This window comes from Haliaeetus leucocephalus, unplaced genomic scaffold, assembly GCF_000737465.1.
Source record: "Haliaeetus leucocephalus isolate CR32 unplaced genomic scaffold, Haliaeetus_leucocephalus-4.0 Scaffold188, whole genome shotgun sequence".
Lineage (NCBI taxonomy): Eukaryota > Metazoa > Chordata > Aves > Accipitriformes > Accipitridae > Haliaeetus > Haliaeetus leucocephalus.
In genome coordinates, this window is record NW_010972624.1 from 551,479 (window position 1) to 568,025 (window position 16,547).

The 16,547-nt window shown below is 45.5% G+C and overlaps 1 protein-coding gene across 1 annotated transcript in view; it reads right to left on the reverse strand.

The window, feature by feature from the left end:
* Positions 1 to 9,487: 9,487 nt before the first annotated feature.
* Positions 9,488 to 16,547, reverse strand: part of LOC104830405 (chromosome unknown open reading frame, human C16orf59) — a gene marked incomplete at its 5' end in the record, with an annotated part of 8,990 nt that continues 1,930 nt past the window's right edge. The window contains 6 exons of the mRNA XM_010565261.1: positions 9,488 to 9,698; positions 11,955 to 12,166; positions 12,580 to 12,681; positions 12,913 to 13,021; positions 13,391 to 13,475; positions 15,424 to 15,477. Of these exons, the coding sequence (XP_010563563.1) occupies positions 9,552 to 9,698; positions 11,955 to 12,166; positions 12,580 to 12,681; positions 12,913 to 13,021; positions 13,391 to 13,475; positions 15,424 to 15,477 (709 nt within the window). The remainder of the gene's footprint in view (positions 9,699 to 11,954; positions 12,167 to 12,579; positions 12,682 to 12,912; positions 13,022 to 13,390; positions 13,476 to 15,423; positions 15,478 to 16,547) is intronic.

Here is a 16,547-nt window from a genome sequence, read left to right on the forward strand (position 1 = left end):
CACCTCCAGGAAACTTCTCACACTGGCACATAGAAAGCAGCTGGACGAACTTGCCCTTCTCCATTCAAAGAGGCCAAATTCATGCAAATCTTTCTCTGATTTTGCAGTGGGTTTCTATAAAACTCAAATGTGCTAAGGGAGAGAGGAAGAGGCTTCAGGTTGGGCTGCATGGTGGGAGTCCATTTTTTGGGGACACTGGATCTGCCCCCCTCGGTGGGGCTGATGGGCTCCTCTGCTTGGGTGCTCAGCTCCTTCCCTCCACACTCCTTCTTCTGGGACTAACGTAAGGGTGTAATTTTCATAGCAGAAATAGAGACTCGTGTATGTCCTCCTCCCTTTTCCCACAGGAGGAAAGAAAAGCACAGCTGGGACTGGATGAGTCATGTTGCAGGAGCTGAGATGGATGACACCCCACACTACACACACACATACACCCACAAGGACTGTGCTGACCCGTCTGGGTGATGGATGGGGCAGCAGGAGCTCTCCCTGCAGCAGGGATGCTGCCCAGAGCTGGGCTGCAGAGCCCTCGGATGGGCGAGAGGCTCTGGACCCTGGCTCTCAGGACTGCAGCAAAGAGATGCGGGAAGGAAAGAAAAGCCTGGAAACAGCAACTTCTGTTTAAGAGGAACAGAAAAACATCAGAGAGGGTTAACTGCTTTGGTGGGCAATGGAAAGCTTGTGTTTTGAGCAAGAAACCCAGATTCCTAGGAGGGAAACAGAGTTGAAGGGAGAAAGGATGAGGAACCCAGGATGCCTCTAAAACAGATTAATTACTCCATTTTTGAAGTAAGAAAACTCAGAATCAAATATGATGCTGACCACCACCAGGGAAGCCCAGGAGGAGCAAGGCGCTGGAGGTGATCCATGTCCCCTGGCATTCAGTGCCCAGCGCTGGGGCAGGAAGAAGGAGGTCCATAATGGTGGGGGTCCATAATTACACAAGTAACCAGAGACACCAACATTGACTTTTCAAAGTAGATGTTACAGAGCAAAAATAATTTGGAGACCACACGGAAACACTAAAATAAAGAACGCAGGGCCAGGATGCAGAGACACCCACACCCCGCTTATTCTGCTTACAGCTTCACCGCACATAGCCCATCACCTCCGCACAAGCCAGCTGCTCAGTACGGGTCCTGCCACACTCAGGATGGCCTCACCTCCGGCCTGGAGCTAATATGACTGTGTAGAACAAGGGGTTTGTAGGTGAAGGAATTATGCCTTATTTTTTCCAGAAACTAGAAGGTAATGGGCCTGGAAACAAGAACAGAAAACAACATATCTTAGGGCAAACAGCAGCTTTGGGCAAAGATAATCAAAGATAATCTCTGTTATACACTTCACATATATCCCTGCACTAGTCAAAGAAATGATACCTACACATGCCCACCTCATTTCTCATTTTTGGGACACACAGCTCAATATCCTGGGGTCTGAGTTGTAGAAATCCAGCAAATGGCAGCCCTGAAGCCTGTGACAAATGTGCTCTGAACAAGTGACCCTCACTTACTTAAAAACTAAATACCAACAGACCACATGCATTGACTTGTCACACAGAGGAACTGTAAAAAAACCCAAACCCACAGTAGTTTGTAAGAATTAAGACATCCCCACAAGGTTTTTTTTTTCCTGTGGCTCTGTGAGGAAATGAATAATTCTGCCTTTGGCTGGTAGGGTATAGTTCATGCAAGAGCCACACATTAAATTAAGACTCAGGCAAGAAATACTAAATAACTATTTATTGTACAGCTATCTCCTGTAATAAACAAACATTGACTGCAATAAAGAGTTGCAGTGAAACAAGAGCAGGTGAATATAGCATCAATGACCATGTCGCCCATTGCCACAGATGGTCCAAACTGCAGCTGCAACCTGGGACTGCGGCTTTTTCTGAGCTCTCAACTGCAACTTCAACAGTTTTAACATAGCCATTAAATATAGCCATTGAGTATACTCATTCCATGGAATGGCAAAAGCTACCTAGATATAGAACGGCAGCTCTTCAGTGCTAAAAGATCACAGACTCAGAGGGAAAGAGGAATTCCATGGGAGAGGAAATGGCGACAGCTGGATTTACCGGAGGCAGCGGCTGTGCCAGGGCACGCAGCCACCTCCTGGCACCAGCCGTGCAAGGTGCATGCCCTGCGCCTCGGCAGTGCCTGCACAGCCGCTCAGCGCTTGCCATCACACCATAGCTGCACCCGGCTGCGGAAACAATCCCGGCAAAGAGAGCATTAAGTTTTGAGCGGCTCCATTAATTCTAACATAAAGAGCAGAGAAGAAAGTCCTCACACAGCAGGAGAGCTTCATTAAGGAAGCACAGCTGGCCTCTCATAGTCCATTTTAAGTTGCTGTGTGCCACGTAAAACTGGAAAATAGGCAGCAAAATAAATCAGGAGGCACAATCTTGGATTCTAGTGACCTAAGAAGTATTTTCCAGGTCTATGATTCAGCAAAAGGAATAAATAAATAAAGCGGAGGAATAAAGCGGCAACAGCCATCAGGAAGTGTGGGTCTGAAAATAGCAGCAAAGTGTCACCTTGATCCACTCCAACAAAGACTTTTGCAACAGTGGCAAGCTGCTAGGTGACATCGCCCTGCTATTTTGGGTCCATATCATTACAGTGTGTGATGAGCCCCACCGGAGCATCTCCCAGCGCTGAGTGCTCAGCACAGGCAGGGAAACCAGAGCCAGCCTGCCAAAAGAACTTCCGAAATAGGGACGGCTTTTGAAATTAGAGATTCATGTGTCTTACAAGGAGGACACTTTCCTGTGGATTCAAATATAGATAGGAGCAGATGGAAAAGAATTATTATATCATCCGCCCGGTGGTAGCTACGTTCGCAACGTTGGTGCAGGCTGAGCACGTACAGACCTCCCTTCACGCCGTCTGCTGCTCCTCTCCTGTCACCCATCAGCTGACTACCCCACATTAGACCACAGCAGATACTCAACACAAACAACACTGAGAACCAGGCATGATGCAGAAACAGGAAAAAAAACCACTAACTAGGAGAAAAGCTAATCCACAGCAATTTTGTTGATGTCCTCTGCCCCTGAAGATGCTTCATACTGACACATGGCCAGCCTCAGGGAAGTGCTGTCCAGAGAGCTGAGCGAGATGCCAGCAGAGCTTAGTCTGACTCATAAAGCACGCACACTAGTTTTAAGGCTCATAGATAAGAAATACACCTAGTACATTAGAATAAGCTATTTACTGTAATTAGTGCTTTAAAAAAAAAAAAACAAACCAAAACCCCCAAAATAATGCCATTTGCATTGTCATAAGCAAAACTGAATTACTCTGTAAATGGAGACCATGGCACTCGCACTGCTAGGAGGAAGGGAGCCATAGTCATATATGATTCAAATCATTAATGGTTTGTTCATTCAAACACCTCCATTAAATCCAGTGGGTTTGCTTTTGCAAGGCCAACACGATCACTGCTGAGAGCTTTGTCACCCTCAAGGAGAAGACTCCAGAACAGGGCAGCAATGGGTCCTGATGAACACCATTTAATACTAGACAAAACCAGGTAGTTAGGATCAGTAATAGTTGCAAGGATTTTGCCAAACACCCCAAATTTCCTAATGACACTAAAAATGAGCCTTCCAGGCTCACAGAAACACATGGTTATGTTAAATTTATATGCCCAAACTTGTTAAAAATATACAAAATACTATGCCTGATTCATCCCTGCATCCAGTAATGTGAATTCTGTCCCATTACGCAGCCAGCACACAACCATAATTAAAGCATTGTAGACTGTTTATGGTTTCAATATTTTTTTTTAAAGGTGGTTTTTGTGTTTGGGGTTGTTTGGTTTTTTGGGGGTTGGTTGTTTTTTTTTAAATTATCATTCTTGTGCTCTCTCATTCTGTGTGTTCATGTGTTTGGTTGGTACCAAAGACTCAATTCCTCCTGAAGGCAGTGAGAACTGCAGATGCCCATCGACTTGCATGATGGCACTGAGCTGCCCAACAATTTCAAAAGGAAGGTTTAGAGCTAACACATCCTATAAGAGACTTCATCTCAAAAGCAAGAAGTGTTGTATATTCTGAAATTTAGAACTGGAAGCAGGAAAAAACCCAAAAGGGTGACATCCTCAGATAATGCACTTTTCCAAATTCCAAAGCTACAAGGCTGTGCCAGCTGCATCAACAGATGTGGTGCAATAGTTTTAACAGAGGAAAAAGGATGATGAGGTGCTACAGAGGTGCAGTGCAACGTAATTTACAACACAACTTAATTTGTGGTGGATAAAGCAACCCTACTTTGAAGTCTTACTGTCTTGAATGTGTGCATTGTCTCCCTTAGTTTCTTCTTAAACTGGAGATAAAATGAGACTAATAAATTGTTTCCCACTGTAAACTGCAAGGGCTGAAAAAAAGCCTAACCAGTAGGTGTTAGCACAGCTGGGAGTTTGTGTTCTCAGAAACCAGGAGGGAAGACTTCAGACAGGCTTTTCTCCAGGGTCAGTCTCCTCCACTGACTCAGAGCTTGCTTCTATCTTTTTTCTATCTGAACTCCAGATCCACTGATTATCTTTCTTGTTCTGTCTAAAAATAAGTCAAACATCTCCGTTTGCAAGCCTAAATAGCCCACTGCTGTAATTTCTCGCCTTCTGAAATTACAGTTCAAAACTCAGTTTTAATTTTTTTTCCCCCTCTCATTACCAGTTCTTTATACCCTGGCATACGTGGGATACGGCTTCCTGCCCTCTGCTTTCTAACTGGGCTCAGATTAATTAACAAGTAATAGATTTTTCTTGATTACAATGCTAAAACCCTTCTTTCTTCACAAATTAAAAACAAGATGACAGATCTTTTCTTCTGGATGGTGGTTTTGATGTTACAAAAATAGTAATTGATCTGCATGGTAGAAAATAGACATTTTAATACCTATTTAATGAACTGTTTTCATGTCAGACTGAGTCATGATTAGGGTTTTTGTTTTGTGAGATTGTTTTTAATGGAAGTGAAGGAGGACTAGGAAGCATCCAGTGAAACCAGATGTCAACTGTGCCAGTCCCAGTGTATATGTTTAAAAAAAAACAAAACAGAAAAACAAGATGCCTTTTTCCAGAGAGCATAGATGTGGCAAAATCAAGCTAATGAGCAAGTGAAATAATATCAATCTTCGTTTTACAGATAAAAAGCAAAGAGCCCCTGGTGTCAGATCCATCATCTGCTACAGCCTCTCAGTGACCCCACCTGGTGATAGGACTCAGGACTGGAAATGTGCAGCCATGAACTGGCTGCCTGCCTGCAAAAAATCCATGTTGGCCCCTTCTCCTGGCCTTCACAGGGCTATTAAAGCATTTCCAACTCATTGCTTACAGTGTACTGAGAATTAGACACCCTGGGACTGTCTGGAGGAGTGCTATGCATCCTGCATTACCCGCGTTCAGCATCCCCAGCGTGGTTTGCACTCACATGTAACTCAACAATATCACTTTCAGATTTATCAGAAGCAGACAAAATTTCCTAGCAAAGCTTCAGCTAGAAATCCCAAGCTCATGCTGAATTCTGTAGCTCAGGCAGAAATTGATTTGCCTCAAAAAAAAAAAAAAAAAAGGAAGAGTGAGGACATATAGCTCCCCCCAATACTTCTAATACAAATACAAGCTTTCTGTCTCAGCATTTTACAGCACCATTGCTCTTTCTAGAAACCCTTGACTGGCACAACAGTGCCTGCTGCCTGAGAAGTTGCTGATTCAGGTGTTAATGCTTCAGACTTGACTACATATAGTGTTTTAAGTAAGTAACCTGCTCTCTGGAGCTCACAGAAAGCTCATTTGGAGAATAACACCGACAGCAAATTTGTCATCTACAGAGAGAGCTGGGAGTTTTCCCCCCCCCAGTTCAACACTTACCATCTTAAACTGCTCGCTGATGAAATTCCCTTATCCCTCACACAGTTCATCTGGTTTTGCCTCTCCAAACCATAACTCGTGCTTCTGGCCCAGGTGGCTGGGGAGTTCTTCCTGCCCTTGCCCCAAGGGTGGGATGCTGCAGCTCGTTGCTGTATATGCAGTTGTTTCAGCAGGTCACAGGTTGTTATGCTCTACCACTGCTCACACGCTGCTAGACCCCTCAAGAGGGCTGAAAGAGGCAGGACATGCCTCCACACCACTCTTGGTGAGATTTGCCTTCTTTCTTACCAAGACTCAAATTACTTCTGTTTTAGATGGAGAGTATCCCTAAAGCCACACTGTTTAGTTGCTACATGCTGTATCTCCTAAGGAGGCAGCTGTAGCAAGCACTTGGTGGCACATCTGATAACATCAGGATAACATCTGATATCTGCAGGATAAACCCCTTGAAGATTTCAACACAATGAACATCCAGAACTAACCAAAGACAACTAGTGCGTGTGAAATCCTGCAAGAGGGTCTACCGATTGCAGTGTGCACTGACAGTGGCACTGCCTCTGTCTTTCCACTGGTCAAGTGGATTTTCAAAAACAAAAACAGTAAGTGGAGAAGTTGCACAGGGGAAGGAAAGAAGGAAGCTGGTGGAAAAGACAAACCATTAGCAGCTGGAAATGCTTAAAGTCACAGATTCTGGAAAGAAAAGTAAAAAAGTGTCTCCTCCCAGTGATCCAGCTTCACATCCTTCAGCAGTGAAAGAACAAAAACCTTTTAAGACTCTACTGTAGGGCACAAAGAAGGAATAAGAGCTACTAATCCTCCCTGACCCTCACTGTGCTTTGTTTCAGCTCATGTCTACACAACAGTGGTATCATCTGTCACTTTCCAAAAATACTGCTCATTTCCTGTATTTTTGTAATACTATCCCCTGGCACCACAAATACTACCTTTTGTCTTTCTTTTCTCCTCATCTCAATTTGATGTACCAGCATAATTTCTTTCTATAACAATGGCACATTTTATAACGAAAAAGACTCCCCAACCACTCAGTTAAGTTGCTGTTGAATCTTTATCTTTGCTATAGCACAAGACTCATTTGAAAAAGTGAGTCATTCCAATGATTTAAAGTCTTACACATCTATGAAAATTATAAAGTGCCTCTCACATGGTGTAGGAAGAGTAATAAAACTACACTGCACCCAGAGGCACAAAACAACCCAGCTAGCTGCTAGTCATCACGCTGGGAGCTGTACTCCCTTTCTGCACCCCTCCTATGGTATCAGCTTGCCTTTTGAGCTTGTAATAACCCCTGCGAACCCATTTTTGTGGACTCAGTCTCTTTTTCACAGTCCTTTCACTCTTACGCAGTCCTTGCTGTGGCAGTGAAGTTACTGCCAATTTACACTGGACTGCTCTGTGCAAAGAAGCAGATGCTCCATGACTCATGCAACGCTTACAGACACAAGTTATGGATAACAGCACGATAATTAACAATACCAAATGTCATTTCTAAAATTCAAACATGCAGATGTTAATGCCCATGGCATATGACCACATTAGTTTAGGAGGCAGTGTTTGCTCCTATAACCAGCCTTTTAATCATTACATTGCAATCCTCCAGTGCTGTTGACCACAGCATGCTTTCCACAGTAGACCATGCAGATGTAAACCACACAGGACTCCTCTGCACACTGCAGTGGGGAAGAAAAACTCCTGCCCTGACTGCAGACTCCATGGGAAATAATTACCATCCACAGAGAACTGAATGCAATGCAATTTTAAAAAAAAAAGTGAAAGTAAAGGATGCTGATTTTCATCTATTATTTACATGATTTTCAGTGAATTCTGAGGGTCAGAAAGGGCCAAACGTTCAGAAGAAACGGACAACTACCTCTGGCCTTGAAAAAAAACAGAAGGAAAAAATAGTGACCACTGTCAGCACTGCTAAGACCTAAACTCCCCCAAGCAGTCCTAGTCCAGCTAAGAGATATGGTGCAAATCAAACTGTAATAAGCAGTGGTACACAGTGGCCCTTCCCTAAATGGGCTTCAAAGTGCTCACAAGCAGAGGTATTCCACATGATTCTAAAGCTTTGCTTTGTCACACAGAAATGCCGGGGGATTTAGGGATTACAAGCAAAAACCTAAGATGCGGGAGGAACCGAAGCTGGAACTTTCCCATGGTGTCAAGGTCAGAATTGCCATAGAATCTGTATTTTCCATAGCCAAGCAGGACATTGCATTAGTCCCTCTGGAAGACTGCTCCTCCAGAAGCTACCGGCACAGGTTGAGCAGTAAGGCAAAGGGCCGAGTGCCATCTACCGGGCTGCTGGATCAGCTCCCTCCTCCTGCAGCTGGATTCCCTGACATCTCTCAAGTGCAGATAGCCCAACCCTTCTTAGACTGCTGCTTCAGGCACAATCACCAGATAAGATGACATAGCAAAAATATTTCAGTTGTAGGCTACGGTGTAAGTCCTTACAAAAGAGCCTGGAAAGTCGTGAAGCTGCCTGAAGGAGTCCTGAACTGAGCAGCGATGTGACTGACAGGCTGATGAGAAGGGACTGCTCCAGCTGACCGCAGCCCAGGCAGCAGTCAGCTCAGAGCAGGTACCCACAAACCAGAGTAATTGCAAAAGAGGCACTACTGCATGCGGCCCAGGCTGCCGTGGATGAAGACATCGAAAACACTGTTGGTCAGTGAATATTAGACAGTGACCACTGTAATGCTGGTTATATGCCAACTGGTGAACAGAGTAATAGGGAAGGAGCAGCTCAGGTTCTCTGGATTTTCAGATGCTGGAAGGCTGTGCACCACAATACAGTGGCTATCTGATCAGTATAAATCATAGAATGGTTTGGGTTGGAAGGGACCTTAAAGACCATCTAGTTCCACCCCCCCCACCAAGGGCAGGGACACCTTCCACTAGACCAGGTTGCTCAAAGCCCCATCCAACCTGGCCTTGAACACTGCCAGGGATGGGGCATCCACAATTTCTCTGGGCAACCTGCACCAGTGCCTCACCACTCTCACACTAAAGAACTTCTTCCTTACATCTAATCTAAATCTACCCTCTTTCAGTTTAAAGCCATTACCCCTTACCGTATCACTACATGCCCTTGTAAAAAGTCCCTCCCCATCTTTCCTGTAGGCCCCCTTTAGGTACTGGAAGGCTGCTATAAGGTCTCCCCAGAGCCTTCTCTTCTCCAGGCTGAACAACCCCAACTGTCTCAGCCTGTCTTCATAGGAGAGGTGCTCCAGCCCTCTGACCATCTTCATGACCCTCCTCTGGACTTGCTCCAACAGGTCCATGTCCTTCTTATGTTGGGGGCCTCAGAGCTGAACACAGGTCCATGTTTTATTGCCTGCTACACTGTCTGCATATAGGAGCCTGGTGTCCCAACTGAGGCAGCCAAGAATCCAGAGCTAGCCAGAGAGACAGACCTTGGAAGAAAAGCCAAAACCAGTGTCTATGAAGCTCTGAAGGGGCTTCACAAAACCTCAGAGTTAGCAGGTCATAAAAGTGATATAAAAGAAAAAAGAAGAAAAAAAACCCCAAACAAACCCCTGAAATTTAGTTGGACAAACAGGCAGAGTAAAAAAGTTAATTGAAAAGATTTATTGCTTAAAACTGTCTCTGGTTATGTGAACGGCTAGTAGGAGGTTCCCACCAGATCAGTCCACCAGCTCGTCTCTCACCAGCACAGGGAATCGCTTGCCTCCTTCACAGAGCTGCGTGTAAATCGCCCGATACAGCTGAGCTGCAGAGGCCTCTGGGTAGAGCCTGGACTCCAGGACAGGCAGGAGTTCTGCCATCATGACCTGGGCAGGAGCAAAGGAGACATGTCACCAGAGCCAGCTTGCACTTTTAGGATTCCATGAAGTGAAGTGGCTGCATAACAAGTGAAATCTAACCAGAGCAGTATGACTAATAACATGCTAATCGATAGACAGGTACTTTCTTTTGTCATATTTAACAACCGCAGAGCTGCTCATGAAGTACACTAGCAGCCACCCAGCGTTCCTAAAGCAGCGAGATAAACGGCAGCGCTTTTCCTCTGCTGCAGAGATGGCCCAGTGTTCGGATGAGATCAGCATCCTGCAAGAAGCTGAAGCTGATGTTGATTCAGGAGCTCTGCAACCACACAGTGAAGCACTTACTCATGTAACAGTAAGTTCAACCCTTCACTCACAACTGTTCCGGCACCTCCCAGTTGGGCCACATTAATCCAAGACAGACAGGCAAGAGGCCAATGCCAGCCCAAACAGAACAAAGCCGCATGCCTCCCCAGCAGCACAGGCTACAGGGGATGCTAAAGCTGTCCAACATTCCCTGGCCTGGCCTCTGGTTTATTAAGCCTAGCTTGTGCTCTCAGTTCATGCTCTCAAACAACCCACTGGCCTGTTGCAGCATAATTAACAGCACAAAGCTCTGGGATTATGACTGTGACTGACAACTCAAACACAGGTGAACTCCCAATCAAAGGACAAAAGTTAGCCTTCAGTGCCCCACTCTTGAGTTAATGCTCAGAAAGACATTTTGCCTGGGATTTTTTTTTTTTTTTTCAGCTGGCATCAGCTAATGAAGTCTGAGCAGCCTGCACATTAAAAACCACACAGCCTACTGTACGCACTGCCTTCCCAGGAGAAGGGTGGACAACGAACTGCATGTCAGTCACCTCCCTCAAAGCATTTTTCAGTAGTGGAAACAAAGGAAGATCCAAACAGAATAGAGTATAGGGCATCTGCAGGGGGGGTCCCTTTCCTGTTCTCCATAAATCTCTGCACAGGGACAGGGAAACAAGACATAGTTGCTACTCTCTGGGAAGAGTTAAGAGCTGCAGACATGAAAGCTACCTAAGGGGAAAGTCGGCACATGAAGGAGTGCTGCACTGCTCCACTTTCTAAGAGAAAGCCCCTTCTCTTCCATCTGCCTGGTCCACTTCTGATGCGTAAGAATAGAGGAAACAGGCCTTCACCATCAAAGACAGGCTAATTCCTACCAGGACTTTCTATGATTCTTGGCATTCCTCCATAGGAAGGCAATGGACAGGCTTGACCCAGAAATACAGACATCCTTTCCCAGGGTATTTATCTTGTACCAAGTACATTCACTTCACCTGCCCCCAAGAATTTCACCTATCTTGCACTCTCTGCACAGAGGTGCTTCCGATACTCGGAGCTCACCCAGCACAAAGCACCTATTTAGATATATGTGCAGAGGAAATTGAGTCAGTCAAGGAAGCATCAGGCAGCACGCTTTGGTCACTACTTCATTTTGGGCAGATAAAAATCTAAAACCTCACAATCCATAATTCAGGATTATAGCACTAAAGTCCCATTTGAAGACAGGCAGCAATCTATCTTCAGCCAGAGGGAGGAATGTTGCCAGTTATGAGTAACTCTTTCCTGGCTTACAAAAAATGGCTTTTCCAAAGCCTCTATCATTCAGGTCGACAGCAAAGGTTAGGTCAAAGGAGTAGATGTGATTTCACAGATCTTCTCTGCCCTTTGCTGCTGCTGGTCAAGAAGAACAAATGATCCCTGTGCAGCAAGCACTCTGCTCAGGCTGATGGAGAGACTGACCTCCAGGCAGTCTCAGAACAGTAAAGTCAAGATTAGCAGCACAATGGTTTGAGACTTAAGGAACAGGAAGGGAAGGAAAGGAACAGACAGCAGAGGAACTCACTAGCTGGAGGTCACACAGGAGAGAATGAGAGTGAGTGCCCTAATGGGACTGTAAAGGGCTGCCAAAACGGGTCTCCAGGCATTAGCAACAACATCCTCCACTGCCAAATTCTTTCAGAGTAGCTTAAAAAAAAAAAAAAGAGTCTTATCAGGAGAGGGTCAGACATTTAAAGGTCTCTGCTCTGGCCCTAACAAAAAAAGTAAGTCCATTCATCTACAAAGTAAGTGAGGCCCTGATGGGAATTGGACACAAGGTATAAACATAGAAACATCACTGGGAGAGCTTGCTGTGCTGTTACTTGCCCATCAAGACCCCGTATGCCAGCTGTTTCCCCACAACTGTCCTTTTCTTCCCCTACCCCAGCACCACTAACACTTTTAAAGACTTACCTTTTGTAAGGCAATTTCTTGGTGCAGCATTGACACTTGCAGCTTCAAGGCAAACAGGTCCCTCAGCTCCTGGAAACTGGAGTAACAAAGGAGAGGCACAGCCAGGATGCCTGCACTGTCACACATCTGTCCCCTGGGAGGAACACAGGCTGGAGAGCAGCTTCCTATGTCCCCAGCGCAGTCTGGGCGCAGACTCATCTGGGACTCCATAGCTGCCAGGGTGGAAGAATTTGCAGGAGGCAGGAATATACAAGTTAAATCTGTACTTACAGAATTTGTGATCTACTTACTGTTCCTAGAAATGAATGACTAATGACACTGTATTAGTCAGGGTAAGCTCCTCACACATGGCACAATCAGGACATCTTAAGCTATGGCATACAGTCTCGCCCACCTCTCAACAGCTTCCTCACCAGCTCTCCTGAATTGCAGCAGTTAAAAGTCTCAAGCCTCTCCTGAGCACAGATGGGTGGCAAACAGATACCATGGCTTGCTTTGCCACCAGAGAATTTTACATGCTACATTACCATTAAGAATAGCCAGAAGTAAAATTATGTTGGTCCACAGTGTTCTGCACACAGCTGGCCACATTCATACCTGACTACAAAAACAGGGACTGGCTCACCTGCTCGCAGAAGCTGTAGCTTATGCAGGCACTGGGAAACCGTGGTTTGCAAACCCTCCAAAGTTAGAAGGCTTTCATACTCTCTTTCCAGAGTGGGATGGTCTAGAAGAGAAGCAGAGGAAAACCAGCAGGCATGAGCATACTAAAACCGTCCCCCCCAAATACCAGTTTCTAGAGTGGCCTTGGGTTCACCAGCCCTCATTTGAGGCAGAGAATGCTCCTGTCCCTCATGTCCAGCATGTGCCAAGAATACAAGACACATGAAACTAGAGCCCACTGAAATCATCCTTATTCCACTTTCTGCCCCTTCCACCCCCCTTTTTTTCTCCTTACCTGCAGGCTCAGCTTCCACATACTGGCTCAGAAGGGAGGGGACATCCTGGAGGACCTTTAATTCCTCCTCTATCTCTGCAGGACTGAAGGCCAGCATTGTTGAACAAAACTCAAACAGCAGCAGCTTAAGGAAGGTTTCACACCACCAGCTCTGTGTGCTACCCCAAGCCCTGGGCCAGGCTAGCTGGGATCAGGGGAAGAGGCAGAGGGCAAGCAGCCTGTGAAGTGGCATTGCAGGGGGAAGGAGAGAACAGCACAGCTGTGTATGGCATGTTTGCCTTGTGGTCTTGTTTGTCTGGATCAAAAGTTTTATGACTGCTCAAGAGCTGTACTATGAAAAAAACCACTTCCTAGAGACTCCTGTTATTGGAGGCATAACTCTCTCCAGATGGGAGCACACTGCAGAGTGATTGCACCCAGTGCCTGCTGTACTGCACTACGTGCTTGTGGAAGGGGGCGGTGAGCTGAGAAAGGATACAGTGGTCTGGATCCTCTCTATAAAACGGTTCCTTGCAGCCGCTGCATCTCCACTTGTTTGGCAGAGACGACATCTCTCCCATGCCCTGAAAATTCAAAAGGGGCAGGAGGTGGAGGAGTTATGCTCCATCGTACCCATGGGACAGCTGTGACACACCAATACGGCATATCAGCACTTCAAATACAAGCATCTTCCTCACCGCCCTCTTTTACAGGTTATTTACTAGCCATTCCCCCCTCATTTTTGACAGTTGGTATTACATCAACAAGGACACCCTGCAGAGAGCATTAGACACTCTAAACCACCCATGTTATTTCTCTCAACTTGTTTTGAGGGAAGGATTTACAGCCGTCAGAAGAGAGACAACACATTTCTATAAGCAGAATGTGAACTTGCAGCACATCACTAATTCTGTTGTAGCACCCTACTTATGTTTTTATCCTATTGGAAACAACAAAACTTCCTTTCTTCAGGGGCAAGTTGTTTGCATTTCTGTACATTTACTCTGTTAGCAAATGTGTACAAAAAGAAGAGCAGACACGAAAAATTCTCACCCTAGCTTTTACCACAGTGATTTCCTCATATGCCAAACTTCCTCAAGACTCTCCTTTAATCCTTTGACAAAGCAGTATGTTTGACAAGAAGCATGACAGCAGCGTGTCAGTATCAGGGACACAAAACATAGAAGTTTAAGGACAGTACCATGAGTAAGCTGGCCAGGATGTTGTATCGGACTCCAGTTTTTAAAAGAAAGTGTTACACAAATAATAGCGCTACCAGAGAAGTGCATTTCACTTACAGAGTTTGACATCCCCACCAATGCACAGTCCCCATAATATCCTTTAAGTAAAGGACTGCTTTAAAGAGCCAGTACATCTCAGCAAGTCTCCCAAAACCTGCCACAGTAAGTGAGAGCCATCAGGAGGAAGCTTAAAATAGTTATGCAGTGCAGTCTAACCCGAGTGTGCATGTGTCTTCTCTCCATACAAATGGATCTTATAAATCGTGATAGAAACTGCAGTTTTCAGAAACAGATTATACAGAGAAATAGCAAGGTTAATGGAACAGAAAAGAACAGAAGTTACCAGACAAGATGCATTCCTTCTATAAGGGATCTTTAGAGCAAAGGTTATTTTCAATCTGTCACTGACTTGAAAGTAATAGTGAAGAGTGTAAAATTACACAGAGTGATTAGGAAGCCAAAAGGCTCAATTTGCAAGTGAAAATTAAGGGAATCAGGTCTTTACAACTCACTGAAGGGCAACTAACAAATTGGTGTCTGATAAATGACAGTTTCCAAGAGGAGGAAGAATTCTTGAGAGTAGCACAAGGAGCTATAGCTAGATTTAAGAGAAGGTTTAAGGTTAATATCTGGACAAACCTCATAATGAGAAATCTGCTGAATTATGGCAAGATTCCTCAAAGTAAATGGTGGAAAACCCTTCCAGAGGGCTGGAGAATGGACTAGAGCACCGAGTTCACCAGAAACCCAACCACTTGCACCATCGGTGTGGTAACATTTTAACTGGCTCTAAGAGAGTTCATCACCAGAAATCAGCCTCAAACAAACAGAGCCACAGTGCTTCCAGGCTAGAGAGGTGCCCCAGCAGAGCAGTTCAGGTCAGCAACTGGCTGGGAAACTCTTCCATCACACAGGCTATACAGGCACCCACCCCACAGAGCTTCCTGCCTTCAACAAGTATATGGTATCAGCAGAGACTTCTGCAGCACTGTTAAACCCATGATTAAAGCATTCCAATACCTTTTCAACTCGCGGATTAACAGGGATTAGCACTCTGAAAACAAAAGTAACACTAGTAGCTAGAATAACATGAAACACATATCCTCAGAAACAGCCTTGCAGAGGCATGCTGTATTGGACCGCTCCTCTTGCTCCGAGTTCAGGCCCCACACACTGTGGGGTCAGTGCCTCCCCATGGCCCACAAACCAGCCAGGTGTCCCCCATCTGATCCCTCCTCACAGCCCTTAAGCAGAGGGTAGTTCTGGACTGGACTGATCAGGCTGGGCTTACCTGGAATTCCTGGAATAGGCTTTCCTGTAGGGAAGGGGTAGCTTCAGTTGGCATCTGCAAAACAAGAGAAGCATCAATCCTGACTGCTGGAAAGCAGCGGAGCCTTGTCTTCAAACAGGGAAAATAACATTTTGCCTAAATTTGAAATTAATTTAGCTGTAATGGAAGATGTCAGCAACCCTGGAGATTGAATCCACCACTGCCTTCAGCCTGCCCTCAAGGAAGGAGGATCAGTCTGCTCATTCATTTCCACAAGCGTCACTGAGCTGACTTGGGAGAGCTCCTGCGTCCTACCACCAGCCATCAAAGGTTCATCCAAGGTGAGAAGCTGGGAGCAAAGCCCTGACAAGGCAGAATACAGACATGGAAACAACATCTTCAAGTAAGCTGATCAATACGGATGTGAGCATAAGCAGATCTCCTTGACTCTGTTGCCATACCTGAGCATGACAAGGCAGCTTTGCCTAGCGCCATATCACACTCAAAGAAATGGGAAAGGGACATTTCAGCTTCCACTGGGAATATGCATCTTAACCCCAAAGAAGAATAATCCCTAACTTGTTATTGCAAAAACATGTGGGTTGGCAGTTATAGCTAGAGTCACATGTGGACTATGAACGCAAGACCACAGTTGGGATTTTAAGTAAATAAACTTTTGAATCCAGATTCCTGTTCCCCCAGCAACTGCCACTCAGTGTCCTGTGTCCGTTCCAACACCACATGAACAGTGATAATTTCCTCCCTGCACAAACACAAGAGTTGAGTTGTGGCAGCTGAGAACTATTTTTCAAAAATTTTCTGGGACAGGCACGTATCAGATCTGAACTTCACTGTTTCTTTAAAGCAAAGCGTACACAGAAAAGAATATAGAAATTATTTAAACAAGACAGACTGGTCAGAATGCAAGCCACTTTTCCACAGAGAATCCCAGTAACATCCACTTCATAATTCTTTGTACACCAAACACTTGAAACAACTGCATTCTAGTCAATACTGATTTGTGTAGTTACACAGGCAGTATCTTGCAGGTTAAAGGGGGTAGTATTAAACCCAGATGCTATCTCTCCAAACAGCCCGGGGGGGGGGGGGGGGGGGGGGGGGGGGGGGGGGGGGGGAGGGAGGGC